Genomic DNA, 22,807 nt, shown 5'->3' on the forward strand with positions numbered 1-22,807 from the left:
CCTTTCCTTGGCTAGTGCTTGCAAGGCAGACACCTTACATCTAGCGCCACCTCACCGGCCCCTATTGTGTTGTTTTTGATGTCTTTCTTCAGTAATTATTTTAAGCATTTTGCTGGCCACTCATTGGGTGCATAATATGTGTGTATGTGTGTGTATGTGTGTATATATATATGTATATATAAATGAGTGTGATTTTTTTGATGTTCATATTCCTTGATTATTAAGAAAGGACCATTTCTCTCTTGTAACCTTTTTAAGCCTAAGTCTATGTTGCCATATCAGTATGGCCACCTCATCCTTTGTGAGGGAGTTGTTTGTGTTGAGGGATTTTCCTCCAATGTTTGATGCTTAGTCTTTTTTTTTTGGGTCATATCCGGCAGCGCTCAGGGGTAACTCTGGCTCTACGCTCAGAAATTGTTCCTGGCAGGCTTATGGGACCATATGGGATGCCAGGATTCGAACCACCAACCTTCTGATTACAAGGCAAATGCCTTACCTCCATGCCATCTCTCCAGCCCCTGATGCTGAGTCTTTATTCTTAACTATTCAGATTCTTTTCTTGCACACAAAAAAGGTTGTATTCAGTTGTTTGATCCCTTTTGCCACTCTTTTTTTTAAATTTTAATTTTTTCTTTGTTAATGTCTTTATACAATTTGATTACAAACATGACTGTAGTGGGTTTCAGTCATATAAAAAAACACCCCCCTTCACCAGTGCAACATTCCCATCACCAATGCCCCAAATCTCCCACCTCCGTATCCCCCTCCCCTCCTGTATATGAAACAGGCTTTCTACTTTCCTCATTCATTCGCATTGTTATGTTAGTTGTCAGTGTAGTTCTCTAACTGCACTCACCACTCTTTGTGGCGAGCTTCATATTGTGAGCTGGACCTTCCAGCCCTCGTCTCTATTGTCTCTGAGAAGAATTATTCCAAAAATGTCTTTTATTTTTCTGAAAACACATAGATGAGTGATACTATTCTGTGTCTATCTCTCTCCCTCTGAATTATTTCACTCAGTATAATAGATTCCATGTACATCCATGTACAGGAAAATTTCATGACTTTATCTCTCCTCATGACTGCATAATATTCCATTGTGTATATATACCAAAGTTTCTTTATCCATTCATCTGTTGAAGGGCATCTTGGTTGTTTCCAAAGTCTGGCTATTGTAAATAGCACTGCAATGAATATTGGTGTGAGGAACGATTTTTGAATTGTAGTTTTGTGTTCCTACGGTATATCCCTAGGAGTGGTAGGGAGTTCAATTTCCAGTTTTTTTTTTTTTTTTTTTTGGTTTTTGGGCCACACCCGGTAATGCTCAGGGGGTACTCCTGGCTATGTGCTCAGAAGTTGCTCCTGGCTTGGGGGACCATATGGGACACCGGGGGATTGAACCGCAGTCCGTCCAAGGCTAGCGCAGGCAAGGCAGGCACCTTTAGCACCACCGCCCGGCCCCCAATTTCCAGTTTTTTGAGGAATCTCCATAATTGTTTTCCATAAAGGCTGGACTGGACGGCATTCCCACCAGCAGTGAATGAGAATTCCTTTCTCTCCACATCCCCTCCAGCACAGATTGCTCTTGTTCTTTGTGATATGTGCCAGTCTCTGTGGTGTGAGATGATACTTCATTGTTGTTTTGATTTGCCTCTCCCTGATGATTAGTGATGTGGAGCATTTTTTCATGTGTCTTTTGGCCATTTGTACTTCTTCTTTGACAAAATAACTATTCATTTTTTCTCCCCATTTTTTGATGGTATTAGATGTTTTTTTCTTGTAAAGTTCTGTCAGTGCCTTTTATATTTTGGATATTAGCCCCTTATATGATGGATAAAGGGTTAATAACTTCTCCCATTCAGTGGATGGCTTTTGAATACTAGGCTATTTTCTTTGAGATGCAGAAGCTTCTCAGCTTAATATATTCCCATCTGTTTATCTCTGCTTGCACTTGTTTGGAGAGTGAAGTTTACTCCTTGAAGATTCCTTTAGTCTCAATGTCATGGAGAGTTTTACCTATGGTAAAACTATATATAATTTCTATATACCTTATGGTTTCATGTCTGATATCAAGGTCTTTCATCCATTTGGATTTTAGATTTGTACATGGTGTTAGCTGGGGTCTGAGTTTGCTTTTTTGCAAGTGGCTAGCCAGTTGTGTCAGCACCACTTGTTGAAGAGGCTTTCCTTGCTCCACTTAGGATTTCTTGCCCCTTTATCAAAAATTAAATGATTGTATGTCTGGGGAACATTCTCTGAATACTCAAGCCTATTCCTCTGATCTGGGGATCTGTCTTTATTCCAATACCATGCTGTTTTGATAACTATTGCTTTGTAATACAGTTTAAAATTGGGAAAGTAATGCCTCCCATATTCTTTTTTCCAAGGATTGCTTTAATTATTTGAGGGTGTTTATTGTTTCAAATGAATTTCAGAAGTGTTTGATTTACATCTTTGAAGAATGTCATAGGTATCTTTAGAGGGATTGCATGATCATATCAATAGATGCAGAGAAAGCCTTTGATAAGGTCCAACACCCATTTTTGATAAAAACTCTCAGCAAGATGGGAATGAAAGGAACCTTTCAATATAGTTAAGGCCATCTACCACAAACCAGTGGCAAATATTATCCTCAATGGAGAAAAACTAAAAGCTTTTCCTCTAAATTCTGGTTCAAGACAAGGCTGTTCCCTCTCACCACTCCTATTCAACGTAGTACTAGAAGTCCTTGCTATAGCGATTAGACAAGAAAAAGATATCAAGGACATCCAGATATGAAAGGAAGAAGTCACGTTCTCACTCTTTGCAGATGACATGATACTATATTTAGAAAACCCTAAAGACTACCAAAAAACTTCTAGAAATAATAGACTCATATAGCAAAGTGGCAGGCTACAAAATTAACACACAAAAATCAGTGGCCTTTTTATACACAAATAATGCTAGAGAAGAAATGGACATTAAGAAAAACCCCCATTCACATTAGTGTCACACAAACTCAAATATCTTGGAGTCAACTTGACTAAAGACGTGAAGGACCTATACAAAGAAAACTGTAAAACCCTCCTCCAAGAAATAAGAGAGGACACACAGAAATGGAAACACATGCCCTGCTCATGGATTGGCAGGATTAACATCATTAAAATGGCAATACCCCCAAAGCATTATACAGATTTAATGCTGCCATGTCTCTTAACTTGAGAGAAATTATTGTTATGGAATTTTGTACCATCTTTTTATAGAAGTTTTGTGTGTTTGTGGAGCCTGCTTTTTTCTTAAAATAGACCCTTTAGTTCTTTTTTTAAATATCTTTATTTAAACTCCTTGATTACAAACATGATTATGGTTGGGTTTCAGTCATGTAAAGAACACCTCCCTTCACCAGTGCAACATTCCCATATCCAATGTCCCAAATCTCCCTAGTTCCCACCCCAGCCCCACCTGTACTCTAGACAGGCTTTCTACTTCCCTCATTCATTCTCATTGTTAGGATAGTTCTCAATGTACTTATTTCTCTTACTACACTCATCACTCTTTGTGGTGACTTCATGAAGTGAGCTGGAACTTTTAGTTCTTTTAATGTTTGTTTTGAGTCTGTAAAGCTCCTGAGTTGTTTTTCTTTTTTTTTTCTTTATCCATACATTGGTTAAGTATTCCTGGTGAGGCATTCATTTCATTGAGGTTTTTTTTTTTTTTTAATCTCACATTTGGTCTTGGAGGGGCATTGTGATATATATGCTGTGAATCTTATGGATGCTTCTTTGTATTGAATTCCCCTTTCTCACCTTGCTGCTTGCTATCTGTATTCTATCCCTATCTGTGGTTTTCATCACTGTGACTAATATGTGCCTTAAGGTGCTTTTCTCTGGATCTCTCTTAACTTCTATTCTTTGGATACCTATGATGTGTGTGTACTCTAGCTCTGGGAAATTATCAGCAATTATGTCCTTGACTATTGATTCTTCAAATTTTTTTTACCCCTGGGTCTCTGGGAATAAAATTATTCTTAAGTTGTTTCTATTGTTTATCCCAGAATTCTGTTATCTGTTCTCTTTCTTTGAGGATGTTTTCCCATCTTTTGTTTAAGGCTATTTTCCACCCTCTTCTGTTATATGCAGGCATTATGCAGTTCATCTTCTATCTCACTGATTCTGTCCTCAGTAGCTGTTACTGAGCTGGTGAGGTATTCCAGTGAGTTTTTAATTTTACCTACCAAGTTTTCAACCTTGTTATTTTAGTTTGAAGTTTTCTTATTTCTACTTTTGTATCTTCTTGAGTGGTTCGTTTGGCTCAGTCCATGCTTTCCTTTGAACATCTTCCACATTTCTTCTCTAAAGTCCTTATCTGAGAGGCTATATAGTAAGTATCCAGTAACTGTTGGGTTTTCTGAGATACCATCTTCATTCTCTAAGCATGGTGGAGGTCTTCTTTCTTTCCCCATTGTCACCTTTACAGTGTGGTGTTTTTCATGTGCTGGGGTTCATTTATTAGAAGAAATGCCTGGCTGCATAGAGGAGTAAAGTGGTCACACTTGCCCTATTGTGCTGGTCTTAGTTTCACTGTATCTTGTCACAGGGATGGGACCACACTCCACATGTCCCTTGCAGCACCGGTCTTTTTTTTTTTTTTTTTTTGGTTTTTGGGCCACATTCGTTGACACTTAGGGGTTACTCCTGGCTATGTGTTCAGAAATAGCTCCTGGCTTGGGGGACCATATGGGACAGTGGGATTTGAACCACCGTCCATCCTGGATTGGCTGTATGCAAGGCAAACACCCCAATTCTGTGCTATTGCTGCAGCCCCAGCACTGGTCTTTTTGACAGCTCCAGTGTCTATGCATGGATGCTTTTTTTTTTACCTGGCAGCTAGGTCTCAGTCTTGCTGGATTCAGTCCTTTAACACTACTTGAGCATGGATTTAGGACACATCCAAACATAGCTCCATTCACTCTATTTCAGAAGTCTCTTTAATGGAAGAACAATTTCTCTTCCTCTGCTTTAGTGATGCAGAATTGGTAATATGGATCTCTGTGGTCATTCATGGTTCCTAAGTTCTTTAATATTTTCAAGAATGTAATTTTGAGTAGTAATGAGTTGAATGTAGTGTGATTTCCTTTTTTGATCTTCTGTATTCTGTCTGCATTCTGTATTTGTATTATAGCTCTGAGGTTTTCATCAGTGTGATTAGGATGTGCATTGTGTGTTTTTATTTGGGCACTTTTTTGTGTACTCTTCAGGCATCCAGGATGTATGTACATGCATTCTCCAGGTCTGGGAACTTCTCAGCAATGATGTGACTATTTCTTCTCCATAATGGTTTTTTTCTTTGCTTTGTGGGAACAAATGATTCTTACGTTGTTTTTGTTGAATTTATCCCAAAGTTCTCTTGTCATCATTTTGTTTTTTCAGGCTTTTTTTCTGTTTTGTTGTTGTTGTTGTCTGTAGGGTTTTTACACTTCGTATTTAAGTTCACTGATTCTTTCTTCAGTAGCTGGTGAGGCTTTCCAATGAATTTTTCATTTCACCTACCAAGTTTCTGTTCTGACATTACTGTTTGTATTTTTTCTCATTTCTGCTTTCATATCCTCCTGTGTTTTATTGGCAGTATGTTCTGTTGCATCTTTGAACTTGATGACATCCTAAGCATTTCTATTTTGAACTCCAATTTAGAGAGATTAGATAGGGGATTAGTACTGATTGGTTCTGCAGGAATGCAGTCTTCATCTACAAGTTGTGGTGGGGGTTTACACAATTTTACCATGATTGTTTTGTAGTCTCAAGGTGCTGCTTTCTTATGTTACTGTCAGTATTCCCCACTTGCAGGGAGGTCTCAGAGGATTTTACTTGGGTGAAAGATTGTCTTGTGGTCGTATAAAGGGCAGCTCACTTGATCTCTGTGGATGGGCGGGCCACAAGACCATTTGTTCAGTCGTTAAAGTGGCACCACTGCACACCTCAGTTTCCGCTCACCACCCCCTTGTAATTTATATATAATCAAAATGGAATGCAGGCTCCCAAGAAATTATCCATAGTGCTGGAGAAGCTGGATAATTAACCTCACTGAGATTTCTTCCCATTAGATTGACTATTGACTCGGGAGTTTCAGTACAGTTCTGTGCTCAACTTGGGTAAGGAGCTTTTTCAGCATCATGTAACTACTACTTTTACCTTTCAGATGCACTCTATCTTAGTCCCTAGTAAAGAGAATACTTTAACCTTTCACCCATATTCTAGGATTTTCTATGTGTTCTTTTGTTTATGAGTGATTTTAATTTCTTCTTGTGAGGGGAAAGGAAATTAGCGAAGACATGTTACCAACTTAGACCATTTGAATCCAAATGAAACTTTACTGTTTGTACTCTTTTGCATTTTGGGGCCATGCCTGGTGGTATTCAGGAGTGATTCCTGACTTGTGATCAGGGATTACTCCTAATTTATATACTGTCTCTTCCACCCATACATGTACATTTTAAACTATCATAATTATAACAATGTAGTCCATGAGAACTTTTTTTGGTCGATCATCTGTTAAGTTTGGTAACCTCTAGGCACATCTAGCTATTGGACTCATAAAATGTAGTTGGTGTGATGGTAGAACTGCATTTAAATGTAAATCGCTATGTGTCCTGGACAACACACTTCTAGACATGAGAAAAATTAAACTTCCATAAACTTTGGTTGATTTTCTCTTATCTAGTTGTGTTGGTGTTGAAGAAGAGAAGGCTGCTGACATTGACCTCTACCACTGCCCTAACTGTGAAGTCTTACATGGACCCTCCATTAGTAAGTAGAGCTTTGTGTTTTCAAAGTTAGATGTTCAGTGGCGATACAAAGGAATCTTGGGCAGGAAGTTGCCTTTTGTCTGAATGCTTCGGATTTATCTTTCTTAGAGCACAGCAAAACCAGTGCAGGCTCCTTAGTCTAACAACTACATCATTGGGCAGAATTGCATAGCTTTACCTCTCTTCTCTTTTAGAATTTTCTCAGAAGAAGCGCTCATTGTTAGAAGGGCCTCATTAATTCTTATTTATTTATGAAGTTTTTTAACCAATCCAGTTGTGCTCAGTGCTTACTCCTGGCTCTGCATTTAGGAATTAGTTCCAGTGGGTCTCAAGCAATCACATGAGATACCAGGGATCAAACCCAGAGTATGTGCAAAGCAAGCACCCTACTTGCTGTACTATCTCTAGCCCTTGGTTTCATTAATTCTAGATGCTCTCAGAGGTAATAATATTGGAACAAAAGTAGGATTTGCTAAGGTTTTAGATCTCTGCTCATGGACATTCTGGCTCATATTATGGTCATTTTTTTCCTGGCTTAGTGAAAAAACGCCGCGTCACTTCAAAAGGACATGATTCACACAAGGGGAAGGTAGTAAAGACTGGAAGCACTACATTCATTCGAGAACTCCGGAGTAGAAATTTTGACAGGTGAGGACTCTTATCTTGAAGGTAGGTAAATACTGTGCAGTAGCTTATGGAAGCATTTATCTGCAGCAGAATTTCTCTTCTCTGGGGAGGAAATCTTCAGATATAGTCAGTTTCTGAGAAACTTTGATAATTTTATTTGATGTACAAAGTAAGTTAAAGATTACTTCTAGAAGTTTTTGGATGGCAGTGGGAGGCAGTTTTATCTAATCAGCAGAGGTTATTTGTATGCATGCAAGATATGTTAGAACTAGGAGTCTTAAAGATAAATTTCATTGTCTCAGAAAAAAATTGATTGTTCAGGTTTAAAAATTAAAAAAAATTAAAATGGGGGGGGCTGGGCGGTGGCGCTAGAGGTAAGGTGCCTGCCTTGCCTGTGCTAGCCTTGGACAGATCACAGTTCGATTTCCTAGCGTCCCACATGGTACCCCAAGCCAGGAGCAATTTATGAGCGCATAGCCAGGAGTAACCCCTGAGCGTTACCGGGTGTGGCCCAACCCCCCCCAAATAAATAAATTAAAATGGGGCTACTAGAATTAGAAAACTTAATGATTAAATATTTTCTTTGTCTTTTTTTTGTTTGTTTATGGGTCTCACGTGGCAGTGCTCAGGGGTTACTCCTGGCTCTATGATCAGAAATTGCTCTTCGGGGCTGGAGAGATAGCATGGAGGTAAGGTGTTTACCTTGCATGCAGAAGGACGGTGGTTCGAATTCCAGCATCCCATATGGTCCTCTGAGCCTGCTGGGGGCAATTTCTGAGTGTAGAGCCTTAAGTAACCCCTGAGAACTGCCAGTTGTGACCAAAAAAACCAAAAATCAAAAAAAAAAAAAAGAAAGATAGAAATCACTCCTGGCAGCCTCGGGGACCAACCACTGTCCTTTTTTTTTTTGGGTAAGAATTTATTCAAGTGACAAAATTGATTAACATAATGAGGTAAACTAACATAACATAATATAGTAACATAACATAACATATAATTTAATTGATATAATAATAATGTAAGTCAAAGTTTCTGATTAAAAACACAAATTTTTTTCCATAATGGCTTACATATCTTTCACAGTAGTATTTTAGGTACATATTAACATTGAATCAGGGGAATACCCATCACCAAATATGTCCTCCCCCCATTCCAGTTCCCTTTCTACAACCCATATACCCCACCATCACCCCCTGGGCTGCTAGAGTAGGTGGACCTCTCTTTGTCTGGCTTACTATTAGTGATCACATATCTGTTTGGTCTTGGAACCCTCCCTTGTTTCCCCCTCTATTTAAGAGACAGAGCTAGATAAATCGAGGTATGTGGTTTTGTTTGAAGGAAAGAAAAGCAATAGATTGGGCTACAAAATAAGAGGAGAAAAAAATAAAAAAGAAGTCAAAGGTCAAATATGCTGAAAATGGGCAGAGTCCCTCTAGAGCAGGGGTCTTCAAACTACGGCCTACGGGCCACATGCGGCCCGCAGAGGAGTCTGATCCGGCCGGCCTGCCAGCAGTGAGCGCTGTTTGGTTGCCAAGATACCTGCCAGCATATACACTCAGTGTATATCCAAATATCAGGAACCATGCACTCAAAATGGTAACCATCTTTGGTAGCACTTATGCGTGTGAACAGACTTTTTCAAGAATGAAACATCTGAAATCTCCAACCAGATCAAGATTAACTGATGCCCACTTGCATCACTTGTTACGGCTGGCAGTGACAAACATGGAACCGGACCATCTCTTTAGCCAAAAGCAGGCCTACAGTTTCCATTGAAATACTGGTGTGTGATCTGTTTATTTATAAATGGTTTTCATTTTATTTATATAAGATATGTGCAGTGTGAGTAGGAATTAGTAGCTCATATAGTCCGACCCTCCAGCTCTCTAAGGGACCGTAATCTGGCCCCCACTTTAAAAAGTTTGAAGACCCCTGCTCTAGAGGCTTCCAACCTCAGTTTGAGAGAGGATGTGAAAAAGGTAATTGAAACACCACAACAATACAGAAAGATATATCGAATTAAATAACCAGTGAGCACTACAGCAATAAAGACAGGCACCACACAATAGTCTCGGTTCTGAAATCAAATCATGCTCGAGTGCAAAAAGAGAGAGAGAGAGAGACAAGACAAAATAAAAAAAAATATTGGAGACATCAACCTTAATCTCCACACCAAAATAAAGACGTCAAAAAAACTGATCAATCGATAAATAAACATGTCCTTTTGCATGCAAGGCAAATGCCCTACCTCCATGCTATCTCTCCTCCGGTCCCTCTTTGCATTGTTTTAAAAGTTTTTTCCCAGTGTCTGTTTTCCCTTGATTGAAATGAAAAACTGTGTTTCTTCAGATTAACACTTTTTATTTTTTATTTATTTAAAAGCAATGAGTCTCTTAGCCCAGACTCCTTAAATCTCCTTAAGTCAACTAATTTCTTCCATTTTTTTGGCCACACCCAGCTGTGGTCAGTGTTTATTCTTTTCCCTGCACTCAGTTTAGGGCTACACCTGGCTGTCTTCTGGGGATTACTATACTACTATTGCTTCTGTGCTTGGGATTCACTCTGAAGGTGCTCAGGGGTTACACATGCAAGCAAAGTCCCTTAATGGACTGTGCTATATCTCTGGCCCCAGAAATAATTTTTAAATATATAACAAAAATGTGCATTATATGTGTACTCATCTTTTAAATTTATTATCATTATTTATTTTTTATTTTGAAAGGCTTCCCAAGTGGCTCTCAGAGGTCCAAGGGCCACTTCTGGTAATATTTGGCCAAGGCTGGTGTTCTAATACTATATATTCATCTTTGTAAAAAAAAAACACTTGAAACACTATACTGTTCTATTTTTTAAAAATATATTTTAAAAATTTGTTTTCACTTAGTGGTACTTAGTGCTTGCTCTTGGTTCTGCACTCAGGAATGACTCCTGGTAGACCATATTTAGAGACCATATGTGGTGCTGAGGTTGGAACTAGGATTGGATGCTTGTAGGGCAAGAGCCTTAGCCCCTGTACTATCTCCCTGATCCATGCTTTGTGTTGTTCTGCCTATCCCACTGTTTTGCCATTTATTTGTCACACCTGGCAGTGTTCAGGGTTTACTCCCTGCTCTGTACTCAGCTATCACTTCTGCTGGGGCTTGAGGGGACCATATGGGATGCTGGAGATAGAACCTGGGTTGGCTGTGTGCAAGACAAGCATATTATCTGCTCTATCACTTTTTAAGTTTTTAAAATTTTTCTCTATATATCTTTATTTAAGTATAATGTTTACAAATATGATTGTAGTAAGGTTTCAGTCATAAAAAGAACACCCCTTTTCACCAGTGCAACATTCCCACCACCAGTGCCCCCATCTCCCTCCTCCATCACCCTCTGCCTATATTCCAGACAGGCATTCTATTTCTCTCACTCAGTAACATTGTCATAATAGTGTGGTCATCTCTCTAACTAAACTCAGCACTCTATGTGGTGAGCTTCACATTGAGAGCCAGTTCTTCCAACCCTCATCTCTATTGTCTCTGGGCATTATTACAATAATATCTTTTTTTTTTGGTGGGGGGGTCACACCTGGCAGTGCTCAGGGGTTACTCCTGGCTCCATGCTCAGAAATCACTCCTGGCAGGCTCCGGGGACCATATGGGATGCCGGGATTTGAACCAATGACCTTCTGCATGAAAGGCAAACGTCTTATCTCCATGCTATCTCTCTGACCCCTACAATAATATCTTTTGATTTTCCTTTCCTTTTTTTTTTTTTTTTTGGCTTTTTGGCTTTTTGGGCCACACTTGTTTGATGCACAGGGGTTACTCCTGGCTAAGCGTTCAGAAATTGTCCCTGGCTTGGGGGGACCATATGGGACGCCGGGGGATCAAACCACAGTCCTTTCTTGGCTAGCGCTTGCAAGGCAGACACCTTACCTCTAGCGCCACCTCACCGGCCCCCTTTTGATTTTCTTAAAACCCATAGATGAGTGAGACTATTTTATATCTATCTCTCTGCCTCTGACTTATTTCACTCAGCATAATAGTTCCTTGTGCATCCATGTATAGGAAAATTTCATGATTTAATTATTTCTGATGGCTGCATAATATTACATTGTGTATATATACAACAGTTTCTTTAGCCATTCATCTGTTGAAGGGCATCTTGGTTGTTTTCCAGATCCTGGCTATTGTAAATAGTGCTGCAATGAATATAGGTGTGAGGAAGGCATTCTTATATTGTGTTTTTTTGTTCCGAGGGTATATCCCTAGGAGTGCTATAGCTGGACCATATGGGAGCTCAATTTCCAGGGTTTTTTTTTGTTTGTTTTTGGGGGTCACACCCGACAGTGCTCAGGGGTTGTTCCTGGCTCTGCTCTGAAATTGCTTTTGGCAGGCTTGGGGACCATATGGGATGCCAGGATTCGAACCACCATCCTTCTGCATGCAAGGCAAATGTCCTACCTCCATACTATCTCTCTGGCCCCCTCAATTTTCATTTTTTTGAGGACCCTCCATATTGTTTTCCATAAAGGCTGGATTAGACAGCATTCCCACCAGCAGTGAGAGTTCCTTTCTCTCCACATCCCTGCCAGCACTGATCTTGTTCTTTGTGATCTTTGCCAGTCTCTGTCCAGCACTTTAATAAAATACACAAATATGTAACACTGCATTCAGATGATCTCTATTTTTCATGGATGATTAGAGTGTTTCACTGTATAAATATCTAATTTATTGTTTGTTATTCGAAAAAAATGTACTTCAATGAAATTTTTAATAATTTATTTACTTTATTTAAATAACATGAATCACATAAGTGAGAACTAGTTATTTAAAAAAGGAAGTGGTGTTCAATAGAATCAAGAGGCCCAAACTACAACAAGCTATACACAAAAGGGATTTGTATACACTAGTAGTCCAGGGGGCTATGGGTGGAGACAGGGGAAGCATGCTGCAAACAGGGGCAGAAGGAGGTCAACACTGGGATGGGAATTGCCCTAATTCACTGTCACTATGTACCTTAAATATAACTTTGAAAGACTTGTAATTCACATTGGTCTCAATAAAAATTATTTTTTTTATAAAAAAACAAAAGAAATTGGTGTTTTCCTATTGGGATGACTGCATTTGTGGCCGTGTTCTCAGATGCCAGGTCTCTGGGAGGATGATGTGGGGTTGAGTGGGAGGGTGCCTGCACTCTCCAAAAAAAGCCCTGGTGATATTAGCCCAAATACTTTCACACCTGGAGTTTGATAAGATTGGTGTCTGCAGAGAATCATACACTGGTAAAGCAGGGCCTTAGGCAAAGTGGAGATTATGGGTGATGGGTGTAGCAGGCATGGCTTTGGTGTGTGGGGACTTGGCATGTCCTTTCTTCCCAAGGTTTCAACTGTGTGGCTGGTGTACCATGATTTTTCTGGCTTGGTTTACATCTCTTCCAAGTAAAGAATGAGTCTATGGAACTGGCCTGGTGTGAACATGGTGACTCTACAATGAATATTTTTTTTACTTAGTTTTTGTTTGTTTTTGGACCACACGAAGTGCCACTCAGGGCTTGCGCCTGAATCTACTCAGGGATTACTCCTTGCTGGTGGTCAGAGAATTATTTATGATGCCAGGCATTGAACCCAGGTTGGATATATGTATATGCAAGGCAAGTGCCTTAACCTCTGTACTCTCTCAGGCCCTGTACTTTTAGGGTTTTTTTTGTTTGTTTGTTTTTGGGCCATACCCGGTGATGCTCAGGGGTTACTCCTGGCTATGCGCTCAGAAATCGCTCCTGGCTTGGGGGACCATATGAGATGTCCTAGGCAGTCCATCCTAGACTAGAGCATGCCAGGCAGATGCCTTATTGCTTAGGCCACTGCTCCGGCCCCTGTACTTTTAGTTTTATATATGATGAGTTTGTCTGTAGATATACTCCCTAAAAGTGAAACTACTAGTTCAGAAAGTATGTGTTTAGGGGGTAGAACTAGAGGACAGCAGGTAAGACACTTGCTTTGTAAACAGCCAACCCTGGGTACAATCTCTGGTATCCCATATAGTTTTCCCTACTCTGGCCAGGAGTGCTGCTAAATGCAGAACTTGGAGTAAACCTTATGTATTGCCTCCCACCAAAAAAAGAAAGATAAAAACAAGAATTATATATTTAGAGAACAATCTTCTAAAACATTCAAAAAGTATTTATAAACATTTCCATTTTTTTCAAGGGACTAGAGAGCTAGTTAGGGTTAGGGTACTCTTTTTGTGTGTTACATCAGTTCTGTCCCTGATATCACATTGAGCACAGAGCTAGGAGTACCTCCTAAGTACTGCCCCCAAACCCAAGTCTAACATAACACATAAAACCTAAATTGTATCCAAAGTGACGACATCTATTCATACTCCATTAGACAATATGTGAAGTCCTAAAATGCCCTATTCAAAGTTTTTTGCCTTTCTGATAAGATTAAAAATGAAATATTTCTTTCTTTTTTTTTTTTTTTGGTTTTTGGTTTTTTGGTCACACCTGGTGGTGCTCAGGACTCTCTGCTCAGAAATAGCTCCTGGCAGGCACGGGGGACCATATGGGACACCAGGATTCGAACCAACCACCTTTGGTCCTGGATCGGCTGCTTGCAAGGCAAACGCCACTGTGCTGTCTCTCCGGGCCCCCCAAAAATGAAATATTTCTACATTTATTTCTTTAGTTATATAATTTTATACATTTAAAAGTCATTTTTATATTTTTTTCTGCTAACTGCTTATATTGTTTGACAAATATTCCTTGTTTTTTGGTTTTATGGGTCACACCTGGCAGTGCTCAGGGGTTACTCCTGACTCTGCGATCAGAAATAGCCCCTGGCAGGCATGGGGGATCATATTGGATGCCTGAATTCAAAGATTCGAACCACTGTCCTTCTGCATGCAAGACAAATGCCCTACCTCCATGCTATCTCTCCGGCCTCTGACAAATATTCTTTTGAATTCGAGCCTCATCTGACAGGGTTGAGGGGATATTCCCGACTTGTTGCTCAGAGGTGACATCTGGCAGGCTTAGGGACTATGTAGTACTGGTGATAGAATCTGGATACCCTGAATGTACAGTATATACTCCAACTCTTTAATGTATCTCTTTGGCCTTTTGGCAGTTTTTCTGTTGGGTGTACAGTTTTTTATGATTTATTAAAGATTTTCATGCAGCAGTTTAAAAATTTTTCCTACTATTCTATGACTTTGTTTTTCCAAATCTTATGTCATGAGTGAGACTAACATGGAGCCTAGTTTTTTACTTACATATTTTATTCCAACATCACTTGTCATATCGTTTTTCTGGCATGACTTTTTAAACTAATTATTTTTGATTTTTGTTGTGCTCAGACTCGAACTCATGAACATAAGGCACACACTTTCCATTGAGCTAAATCCTAGCCTTTCAGCATGATTTATTTTAACTCTTGCTTTTTAGTTAACAGAATATGCCTATCAAGTAAGTGGTTCTAATTTCCAAAAATTAGTCTTTTCTCTTTATTTAAAAATGGTTGGCCACACCAAGTGATGATCAGGACATAATCCTGGCTCTGCACTTAAAAACCAGTTCTGGCATGGTTTGAGTGAGTTTATGGGGTGCCAGAGATTGAAACCAGGTCTGCTGCATGAAAGGCAAGTGCCATACCCACTATACTCTATCTCTCCAGCTTGGAGTCTCTTCTGTTGTTTGTTTTTGGGCCACACCCATCAACATTCAGGGGTTACTTCTGTGGACCATATGGGATGCCAGAGATCAAACCCAGATTGACCATATGCCAGGAAAATGCCCTACCTGCTATGCTATCTCCCCAGCTCCCTATACTCTAGTCTTTTCTCTTTAGTTACCAAGGTTTTATATAGGATGATACTGATCTTGGTTAGAGTAAATAAGCTAAGCTTAGTTTAGTAGATTTCTCTTTTCTTCTTGGGCAAGATTGAATTTTTCCATTTAGGCGAGAACACCTGTTGGCAAGTTTAGTTAGTATGTTTTGTTCATTTGGTTACCAACTTCTTGCTTTTGGAAAGGTCATTTTTCCTTAGCAATTGTGGTTTTTATTAATTGTCAGTCCATATTAGGTGCCTTCTGGAAGACCCCACCCCTTGGATAAGTGTCTGCATCTAGTGAACCTTCCTTGAGCATTAAGTGACCTCAATTATGTATTGGCTTCTAAATTGGTGTTTTTGTATTGGGATGACTGCATTTATGGATGTGTTCTCAGCTGCAGCCCTCTAGAAGGCCTTCCTCTGAGGCTCATACTTTGTGTATTGTGGTCCACAGCTCAGATGAAGTGATTTTGAAACCCACTGGAAGTCAGCTGACTGTGGAATTCCTCGAAGAAAATAGCTTCAGTGTGCCCATCCTGATTTTGAAGAAGGATGGATTAGGCATGACACTGCCCTCACCATCATTTACTGTGAGGGATGTGGAACACTATGTTGGTAAGTACTACTAATCCTTAATTGTCACATTGTTTACTCCATCAAGACCCGTGGTTCTTTTCCTCTAGTCTACTTTTTCCACTTCCTTTCTAGTCACTTGTTAATCGGAGATTACTCTTTGGCAGAGGTAGAACCAAAATCCTGCTCTTCTTTTCCTTTTTCTTTTAAGAGACCACAAATCAGTCAGGGTCCTATTTTTTAATCTGGGCAAATTTTTATCTGGATTATGCTATAAATCCAGATGGACACATTGCTCTAAGGATATTATGAGGAATTCCTACTCAAATACCAAACATAGTGTCCGAGGAGAGAAAATTGGAATGTAAGTCCTTCGTAGGTACTCGTGAGTCTTTCTCAGTCCCTGAGACTTCTTGGTACAGAATCTATCTATCATTTTATTCCAGGCTCTGACAAAGAAATTGATGTTATTGATGTGACCCGTCAGGCCGACTGCAAGATGAAGCTTGGTGATTTTGTGAAATACTATTACAGTGGAAAGAGGGAAAAAATCCTCAATGTCATTAGTTTGGAATTCTCTGATACCAGGTAGGAGGAACAGAGATAAATAAAAAACCTGACGTAACTTTTGCTTTGATTGGAGTAATATTGCATTATATTATATTATATTATATTATATTATATTATATTATATTATATTATATTATATTATATTATATTATATTATATTATATTATATTATATTATATTATATTATATTATACTATACTTCAAGTGTATATCATTGAAAATAAAAATGTAATACACTACCTTAAGTTCACACTAATAGTCCAATTCTATTCTTTACCATACATTTTTTGTCTAGATTTTGACTCATTCCCATTCCCCTTTCCTCTTGGTAACTACTTAAAAGTCTAAAAATTTATTATTTATTTATTTATTTATTTATTTATTTATTTATTTATTATTATTCACCTAATTGACTATGTTCCACTTATGAGTGAAATAATTCTTTCTCCATCTGACTTAATTCACTAAGCATAATGCATTCTAGATTGGTCCATGTTGTTGCAGATAGCAAGATTTCTATATTTTTTAAATAGCTGAGTACTATCTTATTGTTTATATATACACCTGTTTCCACACCTTCTTCCCATAACTTCAATTTGGGAATTGAATTTGTCAGAGTCTAAGGGTGTGTTTTCATTGGACTTGATATTTCCTTTGTTTCTTTATGAGTAACAGCATATATGAATAATGGCATTTAGGATTTGTTTTTCTCTTTCTGACTTATTTCACTTTTAATTCTACCCTTTCTTGATACTGTTTCACCATACACTGTTAAACAGGATGTTAAACTATTTATAATTCATTTTATCTTGAAAGACTTTTGGTTTTTTTTTTTGGGCCCATGCCCAGCAATATGTAGAGCTAACACCTGACTCTGAGCTAAGGGATGACTTCTGGCAGGGCTTGGGAAACCAGAGTGTTGGGGATCAAATCTTATTTACTATATGCAAAGTGAGCATCCTGCTCACTGTATATCTCTTCAGTCCCTTGATAGACTATTTGAAATAGTTTATGAAGATGCAGAGAGAGAGATGAGAAGATTGGGATTTTTTTCAGGAATGTGAAAAAATGTGAGACACTGTGATTTGCAAAGTTGTTCGTAATAGAGTTGTTACAGACACACAATGTCCCAACACCAGTCTCACCACCAATGTCCCCTTTACACAAATATCCCATTTCCCTTACACTCTCCAGCCTGCCCCTTGCAGGTATATAACAAATTATTTCATATTACATGGTCCAATAAAAATTAAATGAATGGTAAATACTATAATGAGAAAAATGAATCAGTAAGTCAGTTTGTAATGATTAATTGCTCTTTTTAATCTTTCTTAAACTAGAAGAGGACAACCATATGTACCATTAATGAGTGCCATACTCTGTGACACATAATGGAAAATTTGTACTGTTTTAGAGAAGATCTTTTTTTGTTTGTTTTCGGGCCTCACCCAACAGTGCTCAGGGGTTACTCCTGGCTCTTTGCTCAGGTATTACTCCTGGCACTACTTTGGATCATATGGGATGCCGGGGATCAAACCCAGGTAAGCCTCGTGTAAGGCAAATGCCCTACCTGCTGTAGTATTGATCCAACACCCTAGAGAAGTTCTTTTAATACTTCTTGCACAACTGGCTTCAAGGCTATAAATTCTCCAAACTTCCTGTCCATGAAGCTCTGTATAGTTATGTCAAATCTGAATGATAGAGTATTCTTGGTGAGGTATTCATTTTGTTGAGTTTTTGTACTATATCCTTCCATATTCTTTGGCATGTAGAGTCTCATTTGATAGATTTGCTATTCATCTTATTGGGTTTTTCTTGGTATGTAAGTTCCTTTTTTGATCTGGCTGCTTTCAGTATTCTGTCTTTGGATTTTACCACTGTGAGCATAAGGGAGTTTTTCTAATTGCGTTATTTCACTGGGACTCTTTGGAACTCTTGGATCTCTGTGCCTATAATCTTGAACTCTGGGAAGTTTTATTGATGAATTTTTAAAAATTTAATTAATGGACTATGGTTTACAATAGTATTGATAGTTGAATTTTAGGCATATAATATTTCAACAAGTGTCAGCTCCCATTGCCAGTGCTCCCACATTCTATCATTCCCCAACTCAATCCAACACCTCGCTTGCCTACCATCTTGGTTTGGTGGTTTCAGCTTAGATCTAATGTTTTCAGTGTTGTTTGTTCTTTGGAAATATAACTATACCGCTTTCCTACATCCTAATATAACCAAAGCCCAGATCCTTGTTTCCCCATTATTTCCCTTTCTCATCTTCTTTTCTGCTTTGATTTCTTTCTTTCTCTATCCTTTTCCTCCCCAGACTCTGGGATCAAGTGTGATTTAGGCATTCTCCCTTAACATCACATTTCCAAATACAATTATTTAATAGAAAAGTGAGAGCTTCCTGTCTTTGTTTTTCCTCTTCTGGCTTCCTTAATTCAAAGTGATTTCTTCCAGCAACCAAGTTGCTTTGAATTGCATGATTTCACCATTCCTTGCAGTTACATAGAATTCCATTATATATATAGCACATCTTCATAACCCATTCATCTATAGTTGGACACCTAGTTTGATTTTCTATCTTATTACAATATTATAGCGGTTGTACTCATTACAGCGGTGAATAATGCTGTGAATGAATAATGCTTAAAAACATTGTCTTTATATATGGATTTTTGTCATTCGGTATTTGATTCTGACCCGTGGATCTGAAAGTTTAGCCTATCTTTAATCTAGTACATGCATTTATTTATCATTATAGCTTTATAATACATTTTCAACTTAAAATTAGTTAATGAGATACATCTGCATTTTTCATTTTCAATATGGCTTTGACTATTTGTGTTTTCTTCTGATTCCATACAAACTTTATTATTGACTTATAGGTTCTTGAACCATGTTGTGTGGATTTGGATGTGGATTAACACTGAATTTGTAATAGTTTAGGTGGAAAGTTTTTAAAAATACTGATTTTTTTCAATCCATAATTTTCTTCTGTCTTTAAGAGATTTAAAGTTATCATGGTATAGATCTCCCATGTCTTCTATTAAGTTGATACCTTGATGTTTTTAATTCTATTTTATTTATTTATTTATTTTGGTTTTGAGCCACACCCAGCAGTATGCAGGTTGTTTGCCTTGCATGTGGCACTCAGAAATTACTCCTGGTAGTCTATTGTGAGCACATGAGATGCAGGGGATGGAACCCTGGTAGGCCACATGCAAGGCAAACAACCTGCCTGCTGTGCTATCTCTCCAGTCCCCTTGGATATTATTTTAAATAGAATAGTTTTCTTGACCTCATTCTCTTCTGATTTATTTTTTTGTGTATAAGAATGCAGCCAATTTTTGTATATTGACTTTGAAGCATGCTACTTTTTATTGTTTTATGAAGTTTTTTGTGGACTCTTTATGTTATCTGCAAGTAATAATTTGACTTTTTCAAATTTAGTTTGTTTTGATTTTGCTTTTCTTGCCTGATTGCTATAACCAGGACTTGCAATACTATGTTGAATAAAAATGGAGTCACTGGACATCGTTGCCTGGTGCCTGAACTTGAGGAAAGTTAGGGATGGTCCTTACTATCTTGAGGAAAGTTCTCTTCACCCCAATATTGTTGAGCGGTTTTGGCAGGAGTGATATAATATTTTGTGAGAAGCTTTCTCTATTGATTAATAAAATCATACGGTTCTTATCTTTTCTTTTAATAATGTTTTTATTATGTTAATTCATTTACATATGTGAACCATCTTTGCATGCTTGGGTTGAATCCCACCTGATTGGGATGTATGATTTTTTGATGTTCTTGGATTTGATTAGCTAAGATTTTATTAAGAATTATTATTATCAAGGTGTTTAAATAAAATAATAATAATAATTAAAAAAAGCATTGCAATGATCTAGAAATGTTACAAAAAAAGAATTATTATTATTATTATTAGGTTTTGGTTTTGGGGTCACACCTGGCCACGCTCAGGTGTTATTCCTGGCTCTATGCTCAGAAATCGCTCCTGGCAGGCTCAAGGGACCATATGGGATGGGATGCCGGGATTCGAACCACTGACCTTCTGCACGCAAGGCAAATGCCCTATCTTCATGCTATCTCTCCAGCCCCAAGGATTATTTTTAAATTTAATTTGTATTTTGTATGTGTATCATTCTTTTACTTTACTGCTTCTTTTATTTTTTAATTAATTACTGGATTTAAATACCATGGTTACAATATTGTGCATAATACAGTTTTTCACATTTGCAAAGTTGTTCATGATTGAGTTTAAGTCATACAATATTCAACACGCTAGGGAACCATATGGCATGACAGAATCGAACCTGCATCATCACATGCAAGGCAAAAGCCCTACCAACTGTGTTATCACTCCAGTCCATGACAGACATTTCTCTCTCTCTTACTCTTTATTTTAGACATGGTGGTTTGCAATATTGGTATGGGAGGAGTATCATACCTTTTACGTTATCTCCTTTCAGCACTCAGTTCTTGTACAGAGTGATTAGTTCCAGCAGTCAGTGTTATAGTGGTTCCTTCTCTGCCCTAACTGCACTCTTCTTCTGTTTGAGGAAAGATTCCTACCATGGACTGGCCCTCATCTCTGTTGTCTCTAGGTACTATTACCATACTTATTTATTTATTTATTTATTTATTTATTTATTTATTTATTTATTTATTTATTTATTTATTTATTTATTTATTTATTTATTTTTGGTTTTTGGGCCACACCCGGTGGTACTCAGGGGCTACTCCTGGCTGTCTGCTCAGAAATAGCTCCTGGCAGGCACGGGGGACCATATGGGACACCGGGATTCGAACCAACCACCTTTGGTCCTGGATCGGCTGCTTGCAAGGCAAACACCACTGTGCTATCTCTCCGGGCCCACTTTTTTATTTTTTATATCCCACAAATGACTGTGATCATTCTCTGTCTATCCCTTTCCCTCTGATTCATTTCACTCAGCACAATACTGTTCTTATCCACCCATTTGTAAGCATATTTTATGAATTAATTTTTCCTAGCACCTGCATAGTATTCCATTGTATAGATGTTTCTCTAGCCACTCATCATTTCTCAAGTATTTGGGTTGTTTCCAGATTCTGGCTTTTGTGTGTTACGGATGTAACGGATGTAGGCCTAGGGTATTAGATCCTGAGCATGTTCATGACCTTGTTAAGGCTGGTCTAAAGCAGTGTGGAAAGCAGAGGTCAGAGGTGTCAAAAGAAAGGCCTTCTGGAGCTACTGCAGTGAGAAGTTGATTATCAGGAAGCAGGAGTATTTAAAGAGTCACACAGGTAATAGGATTTACCTGTGTGGGAAGCTCTAACAAAGGGATTGGGAGAGCCTCATTGGTCGAGTATATGTGAATATGTCAGGTCTGCAGACAAGACCTATGTGTCCAGAGGAACATGGCCTATGTCACTAGGGAACATGAATTATATGACTTAGGGAATGTGACTTAAGTGACTTAGGGGGATGTGACTTATATGGCTGAGGAGAGCACATTGTGACATGCCAGGTATTTTTTCTATCGGGCGCTCATCTTTTTCTCCCCCAGTGGGAGAGTGGGTGCCTTGGTCTACAGCAGTGCTTCTCAAATAGTGGGGCATGCCCCCCAGGGGGTGTGTGAGGCTCCATAAAGGGGGGTGAGTTTGACCTCGGCAAACACTGTCTTAACAAGCTAAGCCCCGTGTTTATGTCTCTGTATGTCTCTGTAGCTGAGCATTGCTCTGTCCTGCTTCAAACCCCGCTTTGAAAAGCTATGCATTGCAGAATGTGCTCATTGTAGCCATTAATCCAGACTTCATTAAAAAATCAGCTCAAATTATTATATATATTTTTGTTTTGCAGGTTAACTTTTTGTTTTTGTTTTTTGGGTCATACCTGGCAGCACTGAGGTTTTTCCTGGCTCTATGCTCAGAAACCGCTCCTGGCAGGCTCGGGGGACTACATGGGATGGCCAGGATTTGAACCACCAACCTTCTGCATGCAAGGCAAATGCCTTACCTCCATGCCATCTCTCTGGCCCCAGGTTTTTTTAATAAAGATACTATTTACAGTCGTGGGGGCGCACGAAAAATTTTTCTTCTTTCTAGGGGGGCATGACAGAAAATAATTGAGAAGCATTGGCCTACGGATACCTAAAGGATGTCTTCTTACAGGGGCTTCATTTGGCAGGCACGAGTCTGCCCTGCTAGAGTGGCAATCTCAGTGGGATCCCTAACTTGTCTCTAAAGTGCCCCAGCTAAAGTTGTGAGTAGTTTTGTAATGAACATAGGAATGCAAAGGGTTTTTCTGCATTGTGTTTTTGGGTTCCTAAGATATATTCCTAGGGATGATATTGTTGGATAATATGGACGCTTAATTTCTAGGGTTTTTTTGTTGTTTTATGGGGGCCACACCTGGTGATGCTCAGGGTTTGGTTACTCC

The 22,807-nt window shown here is 38.7% G+C and overlaps 1 protein-coding gene across 1 annotated transcript in view; it reads left to right on the forward strand.

Annotated features, from left to right (window-relative positions):
- PHF8 (PHD finger protein 8) overlaps positions 1–22,807 on the forward strand; it is a 142,419-nt gene that overhangs the window by 16,964 nt on the left and 102,648 nt on the right. Inside the window, exons 2-5 of the mRNA XM_049767204.1 lie at positions 6,697–6,782; positions 7,321–7,429; positions 15,680–15,840; positions 16,245–16,386. Coding sequence (XP_049623161.1) covers positions 6,697–6,782; positions 7,321–7,429; positions 15,680–15,840; positions 16,245–16,386 — 498 coding nt within the window. The remainder of the gene's footprint in view (positions 1–6,696; positions 6,783–7,320; positions 7,430–15,679; positions 15,841–16,244; positions 16,387–22,807) is intronic.

This window comes from Suncus etruscus, chromosome X (assembly GCF_024139225.1).
Source record: "Suncus etruscus isolate mSunEtr1 chromosome X, mSunEtr1.pri.cur, whole genome shotgun sequence".
NCBI classification, from domain to species: domain Eukaryota; kingdom Metazoa; phylum Chordata; class Mammalia; order Eulipotyphla; family Soricidae; genus Suncus; species Suncus etruscus.